Raw genomic sequence first — 8868 nt, 5'->3', positions numbered from 1 at the left:
TGTCATCATAGTTTTGTTGTGCTTATAAGTTTTTTTACAATAGTCTTTAATTTATCCTATATGCAAATATCGAATTTTAATTGATTTTTACTGGCTCACTAGCTGATGACCACATTTCAGCTGATGACCATGTAAGGGGATACAAGGTTAGAAAGTTATATGGATAGTGTCAGGACCCGTCTTATATAGAAAGTTATTAATATAGGTGTCAGGACAAAAAAGGCGCCAAATTCGAATTTTTCTTCATTATAAAAAATCATTTTGAAAAAAAAATTCGGTGTGTTTTTGGGATTTGCAGAGGGAGGATGTGTTTTGTGCAGTTTCAAGACACGATCTTGGCAAAGAGTTTTTTCTTGATTCCTGTTATGTAAAGTGTTCAAAGTGTGTGTAAAGTGAAAATATAAGGTGTGAAGTTCATTTTAAACTTCACTTTTCATTGGTAAGTGTATTATTTAATCATTTATTAAGTAATTAATTATTGATCGACATTAAAAACAGGTTTTTTCCACATTTTCAAAAGTCGATCTCTTTTGATCATCATTATAACCAGTGGTTTCAATTCTCGACCGAACTTTGATTTGATCGAAACATGGTAATTCCATAAACGATCAGTCTGATTGACTACTAATACATGGTGTTTTTATATTCGATAATTTTGATCAAGATTTCGGACATAGTGATTTTATTGTCGGCCAATTTGATCGGGAATAGAAACGTCATTGTTTTATTGTCAACCATGTTGATCCAGCAGCATAATAGGTCGGTATATCAATTTATTCAATTTTTCCCAAAGTTAATGTTGGTGAAAATAAGAATTCTGATTAAATTTAATTCTAAACTATAACTTTTCCTTGCAATAGCCCAATAAACTATATGAAATCACAAATGATCGACAACTAGTGCAATGCATGATCAACAACTAGAACAGGTGATCGAGATATCGAGAACTAGTGCATTTTTTGATCGAAATTAGATACACACTGATCGAGAACTAGTGCTTTTCTGAAAAATGAGTTTGAGCTATAAAAAAAGCATAAAAACAAAAGATATTGCTATAAAAAATAAGATACATAAAAAATTTGAAGTCTTAGCTTTAATTTGACACCAAAATTAAAATATAACAGTGTCCAACAATAGAACCAGAGCTAATTGAAACTTAAAAACGTGAAAAATGATCGACTACTGGTACAGTCACCCTAGATAGGTAAATACATACACAGATACTTGGTTAAAATATTCTACCCAAGACTTGATACATTTGATCTTTCGAGACGTTTTTTTTTTTTTCAACAAGTTTTCATTTATATTTGATCGACAAAAAACTCAGAACATACATTTTTCTTATAAATGGTATACCCATCCGTATAAGCGGAGCTTGTGCCACGGATGGGGATCGGAACTTTTCATTCCGATGAAATGAAAAGTTTATACCTATTCTGCTTTGTAAGCGCTAGGTCGCGGGTTCGATTCCCGGCAGGGGTGAATCATAAGCAGATAAGGTTCTTTTTCGGAACGGTGGGCTTTCTCCTATATCGCGTGTTTGGTATCATGAAAGGTGACAATCTGGGCAAGTGTGTAGGTACCTCTACCTACCTAGGTATGTACCTACATAATATTAGGTATGTACGACTATGTAGCTAGTTAGGTCTATTAGGTAACCTACTACAGACTTTTATTGTTGAATAATGTAGAAGAAGTGAATACGTATGTAGTTAGGTAGTAGGTACCTACCAACTTGGATACTCAGGTAGATTTATTGATCAAAAACTACCTACGTATGGGTAGGTAGGTACCTATTTTAGTTGATCAATGAATCATAATTTATTGACGATTTATTGACTTCACTCGTTCAGCAAGATGATTCAGACAATGAATAAATTGAAATTGAATTAACTGAGTAGGTAGGTAGGTAGTTACTAAATCAACGATTTTATTGATTTCACCTTTCAACTCACATCATTAAATTTCGTGTTATTTGTCGAGAGTCTTAACCTTTACCTTTCCAGGCGTCTGTTTCAGATCCAGAAAGAACTTCTTTATGTTCGCAAAACTCTTATAACTTATCAACAGTTTTAACGCAACTATAACCAAAGTACCTAGATGTAGATTGATAGGTACCTAAGTAGGTATACACCTAGGAAGAAAAATCTTTGGAAAAATGCATAGTTAGCGACTGTGAATTTAGTCAATGATTTATGAGATTTCAATACCTACCTATATTAATTTAACACAACGTGATTTTATAAATTACCTGCAGACACCGACTTAGGGTAGGGTAGGTACCTACAGAGAAAAGATGACAAAAATAAATTTATAAAACGCCTGGTATCAAATGTTGGAGTTATGCAATGTGCCAAGTATTACAGTTGTGGAAATCTCCGCTAGGCTCGCTCTAGTTTGTTTACAAAATTTAGAGCTTTTTTGAAGTTTTTGTCAAGTTTGTGATTTTGTGAAAAGAAAAAGAAGAAATTGAAAAATTTTGTAAAAGAAAATCTGGAAAAGCGAGAGCGTTTTTCATCAAATCCGCAGAGCTTCAATAATCTATTGAACATCAAAAGCTAGTTCGCAGTGTGCTCCCCGGAAAACTCTCAAGAAAACTACTCAACACAACTTTCGTACGTCACAAAACATACTCCTACCTAGTGATTAGTGAAGCAAACACTAATAAGAAGATTCCAAGTAAACCAGGCAAAGTTACATATTGTTAATAACAGATAATAAAATAAGTTGTTAATTTGTGACACAAAGCATCCACAGTAGATACATTTGGCGTTGTGAAAGTAATGGCAAGTGTAGAAAGCTCCAACAACTTCCATACTTCTGTAACTCATAGGATTGACCCATAGAACAACAGACACAGTGCTTAACACTGAACAAGCAGAAAATTACAATACTTGAGGCAGTAACTAGCAGAAATATACATCCAGCAAGATGACATACATGGAATTCTTGGGCTGCACCATGACAGCATTTGGCCCTGTCATAGCTATGTTCCTGACAACCATTATGCAAGATCCGGTCAAAGTAATTATCTTAGTAGCAAGTGCCTTTGCCTGGCTCCTATCCCTCCTGCTATCTTCCATTGTGTGGTTTGTCATACGCTACCAATGCAACATTATATTTGGTGTTGTTATATCCGTCCTGTGTCAAGAAGCATTCAGGTATATTTTGTATTTGATATTACAGAAATCTCGAGGTGGCTTACAGTATGTAAGTGATAGGAATACTATGGATAACACCTATGCTATGGCCTATGTATCTGGGCTTGGCTATGGTACTATCAGTGCAGCATTTTCATTGCTTAATGTTTTAGATCAAGTGTCAGGTCCAGGGACAATGGGCCTCAAAGGAGAGTCCCAGTACTTTGGTTTCACCACATCTATTTTTACTTGTTGTTTTTCTCTACTTCATGTATTCTGGTCTATTGTATTCTTCAGAGGTGTAGAAATCAAGAACAGAACTTTAGTAGCTAGTGTTGTGCTGTCACATATTTTCATTTCAAGCTACACATGGTACATGAATAGCTCAGGCCTATTTAGTGTTTTGTTCATTATTGTGTTTACTTTATTCACTGCAATGTTTGCCTATAAAGTTATTGGAGGATCAAAGAAAACTATGTGTAATGGGGAGAATCTCATCGCAGAAGCCAATTGAGTAAATTAATTTGTATCAGAGCTAGAGCCTTACTGTTAAACACTAATGAAACATAATAAGTAACTAATTTTGTGATCTCTAGGTGTATTGCATTTTCTTCTCTAAGTTTTACTATGATGATTTTGAGTCTCTTAATCAGTTAATATTATATGGTGAGGTAGTATTTCAAAGATAGTTTTAATGTATCCTACTCCAATTAAAATGGACTCAAGTGTTTGAAAACGTTAGAAATAAGTAGGTAGATACCTACATTATTATGTGGTCCATACCCCTTCCTAACTTCCTCCTTGCATTGTTTCTTGGTTTAGAATACTGATGGGTTTAGATTAGTAGACTAAGAAAAAGGTACTCTCCATCCCTATCCTTACCTGAGTTTGTTTTATAAATTGTATTGTAGTAAGTAGGTACCTACGTAATTCTATTAAGTTATTTGTTCAATAGAACAGAAACTTTTCAGGTGTAAACTGTTAGGAAGGTGTTCAATAACAAACCTCTTTTTTTAAAGTATACTTTATCCACCTGATAAGTCACTGTTTTACACTCACTGTGAATATAAACCATACTTTTTTGTGTAACCTTTCCGTTAATTTTATCATAATAAATTCCACTTTTATATTTACTATTTTATGTTATACCTACCATACCAGTGTCCATTTGTTTTCTCTAGTTTTTAGTATCTCTTCATAGTTCATTTTGATTGTAGTGAATGACTCCTGATTGAGATCTTACTATCCCTTCAGTGCACAGTTCATTATGAAAGTTCCCCCCCTTTGCTTTTTTCGTCAAGAACTTTGGTACTGTTTTCACACAATACTTCAAGGCACTTTTTTTTGTACCTACAATGTGAGGTCTTTAAAAACCTGAAAAGAATAGAAGATTACCTAAAGACCAGAGCATGTGAGAAATACAAAGAAGGAAGAAATATTACTTACCTACACCTTCAAACAAGGCCATGTCCAGGATTTTGTGGATGCCCCAAATTTTTGGAGTCTTGCCTACAGGAAAGGAGAAGAATGAGGGTGTGTTTAACTCCAAAAATTTGGGGCATCCACAAAATCCTGGACATGGCCCTGTTTGAATTGAAGGTGTGGGTAAGTAATTACTTAGGTGTGAATGATTGCCTTCAAAGATCTGGAAAGAATAGAAGATTACCTAAAGACCAGAGCATGTGAGAAATACATAGAAGGAAGAAATATTAATATATTTCTTCCTTCTATGTAATTCTCACATGCTCTGGTCTTTAGGTAATCTTCTATTCTTTCCAGATCTTTGAAGGCAATCATTCACACCTAAGTAATTACTTACCCACACCTTCAATTCAAACAGGGCCATGTCCAGGATTTTGTGGATGCCCCAAATTTTTGGAGTCTTGCCTACAGTCTACAGTAATCTTCTCCTTTACTGACAGTAAAGGAGAAGAACGGGGGGCGGCCCCCTCGCACCCCTCCCCTTAAATAAGGCCCTGCCTTCAAGGGCACAACGATCTTGTTTTTAAAACCTCTTATCTAGGTAGTAAAAAAAAAAACTCAACCTGAACTCAACTACTCAACTCTCACTTGGCTCCACTTTCAATCAACTCATTCAGTACACAACTATCCACTGCTTCCACACATCCTTGCATGTAAACAAGAAGAAAACACGAAATTTGAAAATTTCCATTTTTCCTGAGCCTGAGAGAAATTTCCTGCAAGGAAATTCAGATTTTCTTTTAAAATTCCTTTATTTCACCACTAAAAAGTTCAAACTACACAAATTTAAATAAGTTCACAGTTCAGACCTATTCAAGTGCTTGAGATAATGGTGAGCTGGTAATTCAAACATCTGTGACTGGTAAGTCCTGTGGAAGGATGGGCTTGTTATCTCATGATCTGGATCTGGGCCAAAGAAAACTTAGTTCTTAAGGTGGGGTCATTTAAGCTCTATTATAAGGATTAGTAGGTGTAGGATGGTTAAGGATATATTGATATAGGTTGGTACCCGATTAAGTACTGTAGGCAACTAGGTATAGAGGTCAAGGGAAGATGAGATGAAAATAAGGAGCTATAGTTAGCCTAATCTTGGTTATCTTAGTCCTCTGTTACCTACTTGACTCGGTTAATCCTGAGAACACAGTTTAGCTAATTAGTACCTACTTGCCTATATTCAGGTTGGAGCATGCTCAATGGTCATGTTATCATGAGATGGTAGACCCATAAATTGAAGAGACCCCTTTCCATCTCATTTCAGAGCCATAAATCAGCATGGAATCAGAAATAAAGAAAATGAGTGAAGCAAGGAAATCCCTCAAGCTACCAGTGTATGAAGGACTTCTAGCAGAGAAGACAGGTGTTGTCCTAGACATCGGGAGCAAGTACACCAAGTATGGTATCTTTGGATCATTCCAACCCAAAGGTTTCATTAAATCAAGAAGACAGGTGTTGTCCTAGACATTGGGAGCAAGTACACCAAGTATGGTATCTTTGGATCATTCCAACCCAAAGGTTTCATTAAATCTCAAGTGAAAGACCCCCACACAAATAAGCTACGTAATTTGTATGAATACAAAGATGCAGATGACCTGTATGGCTTATTGATTGAGTTTATACGGAAAATATTCTTCAAGTATTTTGTTACAAGTCCAAAAGACAAGAGAATAGTTGTTGTAGAATCTGTACTTACCCCAACAGTATGGAGGAATACACTGGCCAAGGTTCTGTTCAAACACTATGAAGTATTATCGTTGTTGTATGTACCATCACACTTGGTATCATTATGTACCCTAGGGGTCAACACAGGATTAGTTCTAGATATAGGATATTCGGAAGCCACTTTGTTACCTGTTTACGAGGGTGTTCCTGTGCTATGTGCATGGAAAGATCTATCTCTAGGAGGTCAGAGTGTTGAAGCTCACATTAGAAGTTTACTGATTGATGAAATCAAAGCCTTAGAGAATCCAGACCCTTACATCTATCTCTAGGAGGTCAGAGTGTTGAATCTCACATTAGAAGTTTACTGATTGATGAAATCAAAGCCTTAGAGAATCCAGACCCTTATATTGTTACAGTAGAAGATGTGGAAAACCTTTCCGATAGCATTATAGAAGACATTAAGGTGTGCTCTTGTTTTGTGACTACCATGGAGAGAAGTGCTGAAATAGCTGCCAAGAATCCAGATCACAAATATCCCAGTGGTTTTATGTATCCCCTGAAAAATGGAAAGAAAATCCCTGTGTCTGGACATATCCGAGAGACTGCCTTTGAAGTTTTGTTTGAATTAGACCTGGACATGTTAAACATTGCCACTATAATATTGGATTCCTTACTGAGTGTGGCATCATCAGATGGGCGAGAAGAGACACAATACTTCCCATTTAGGTGCTGGGTCAACACGAGAACACCAGAAAGTAACCCGTTGAAATACCGTGCCCCCACATCTCGCTATTGTATGAACTGACTTGGATTCAAACCACCAACTTCCACATCCGTAGTATATGCCCCATCTCATCACAGAGAGTTTTCAGTTAATCCAGACTTTAAGAAATACTGGTCTGTGTAAAGGGTGACGTCAAAGAAAACCCTTGACATTGTGACTCGTGTAATAAAACAATAATTGGAGGTAATTTATTTGAAAAATGAGAACAGAGCAGGTCAAATCGTATCGTCTACTCGTATCATCAATTTACATTGGTAATACCACCACTGGTCAATACTCGATGAAAGTAGCTACTCACTTGTCCTCACGGGGCTGAGTGCACCCCGAACTCCAAGCACAGAGCCGAAAAAAATTCGACCCCGCCGGTAATCGAACCCGGAACCTCCGGAGTGCAAGCCTAGTGTGATACCCAGTCGGCCACGGAGGCTACCAAGCAATATAATCACCCTACTTACTGATGTACACAGAATGTATGGCTGAACAATCCCGGATTCCAGTTCATATAGAAAACGTCGTAGAATCTCAATATGCTCTCGTAATCAATCCAGAAGATCCCATTGTCAAACATGGAGGCGCTGTTGGGGTCGAAATTGAGCGCCCTCTTCAGTTCGGGCGTCCAATGAAGCCGGTCTAGTTCGGAATAGTTGCCTCGCCATCGGACGTTTGACCAGGGATTCTTCAGCTGCAGAAGACGCAAACCCTGTGACCAAGAGACAGAAGACTCTTCATTTTTTTTTTTTATTTTATTTTTTTATTATTTTTTTTTACCAAGAGGTTTAATAGAGGGAACCAGGACAAGTTGTTCATAAAGAATTTCAAATTCCATGAGTTTCCTGCCAAAGAGAACTATGTTGCCTGGTTGGGTGGAGCAATATTTGCTGCTACAAGTTGTTCATAAAGAATTTCAAATTCCATGAGTTTCCTGCCAAAGAGAACTATGTTGCCTGGTTGGGTGGAGCAATATTTGCTGCCACCGAGTCTTATAACAAGAGAGCTATACAGAAAGATGTATACCTTAACAATAATGTTATTCCTGATTGGTGTAACCTTAGTGTCAATCTACCATCTGGATAACGGCATTAGCAAGTCTTATACACAAAAGCTATAAAAAACTTTTTGTTTTAATCCATATTGTATTCTAAAGTAACCATCACTCATTATATCTCCATTCACCAGTTTCCCACAGTATAAAATATTGTTTAATACACACATTAATAAAGAGGCACCCCCTTTTAATTATTTGGTGTTTTGTAGGGTACCTACCTACTTACATTGACTTTCCTCACATCAATCACAGCATACGCATGTGTCGACACGAGACCGGTTCTCTCTTCTTCATTCGGAGACAAATCCCCCGTTGCCACGGTAACCAAAACATCGCCCTTGTGCAGACGGGTAAACAAATTCTCGAACACGGAGTCTGCGTTAAAATCCTCGTCGTTTGGTCGGATTGCGAGACGCTCCGGTATCCAGCCCGTGAGAGCGTGAAGGTCTATGTTCTGAAACAGAAAGTCATCGGAATAGGAAAACACATGGGATGGACATGCTACGACACAGACCACATGCGTCTAACGTAGCAGTTGTTTCATTGCATTGCTACGAAATAAAAAAGGTGAAACACTTATTTAAAAAAAAAAACCCTTCCGCGGGTTTCATTCCCGTTCGGGGTGGGCTTTATCCTAAATAAAGTTCGTCCTCGGAACTTTCTCCTCTCTTCGATTTCGAAACGAAGTTAGGTTGTTTAGGAAAACAAGGAAGGGACTTGGACGGTAAAAAAAGACGGTTTTTCTTCGAGCGTGAAAT

General features: G+C 37.2%; 2 protein-coding genes across 2 annotated transcripts in view; one reads left to right on the top strand and one right to left on the bottom strand.

Moving 5' to 3' along the window:
* The window catches only part of LOC103521053 (calpain-7-like), a 4420-nt gene extending 1457 nt beyond the window's left edge, over window positions 1-2963 (bottom strand). Inside the window, exon 1 of the mRNA XM_017448692.2 lies at window positions 2922-2963. Within this exon, the coding sequence (XP_017304181.1) occupies window positions 2922-2963 (42 nt within the window). The remainder of the gene's footprint in view (window positions 1-2921) is intronic.
* Window positions 2964-5290: 2327 nt separating this feature from the next.
* LOC103521052 (actin-related protein 10-like) lies at window positions 5291-8295 on the top strand. The gene is made up of 5 exons (XM_026831907.1): window positions 5291-5484; window positions 5881-6045; window positions 6135-6598; window positions 6688-6977; window positions 7908-8295. The coding sequence occupies exons 2-5, from the start codon at window positions 5895-5897 to the stop codon at window positions 8137-8139; spliced, it is 1137 nt and encodes a 378-aa protein (XP_026687708.1). The 5' UTR covers window positions 5291-5484; window positions 5881-5894; the 3' UTR covers window positions 8140-8295.
* Window positions 8296-8868: the final 573 nt, after the last annotated feature.

The sequence above is a fragment of the Diaphorina citri genome, unplaced genomic scaffold, assembly GCF_000475195.1.
Source record: "Diaphorina citri unplaced genomic scaffold, Diaci psyllid genome assembly version 1.1 scaffold4445, whole genome shotgun sequence".
Classification (NCBI taxonomy): domain Eukaryota; kingdom Metazoa; phylum Arthropoda; class Insecta; order Hemiptera; family Psyllidae; genus Diaphorina; species Diaphorina citri.
Note: the sequence above shows the minus strand (reverse complement) of the source record. Positions and strands in the feature narration are given on the sequence as shown.

Coding starts and splice junctions, on each gene's coding strand:
- LOC103521052 (XM_026831907.1), top strand. CDS start 5,895: ATGGAATCAGAAATAAAGAAAATGAGTGAAGCAAGGAAATCCCTCAAG. Junction 6,046..6,134: donor TGGATCATTCCAACCCAAAG/GTTTCATTAAAT, acceptor TCCAACCCAAAG/GTTTCATTAAATCTCAAGTG. Junction 6,978..7,907: donor AGTGTGGCATCATCAGATGG/GCGAGAAGAGAC, acceptor TTCCTGCCAAAG/AGAACTATGTTGCCTGGTTG.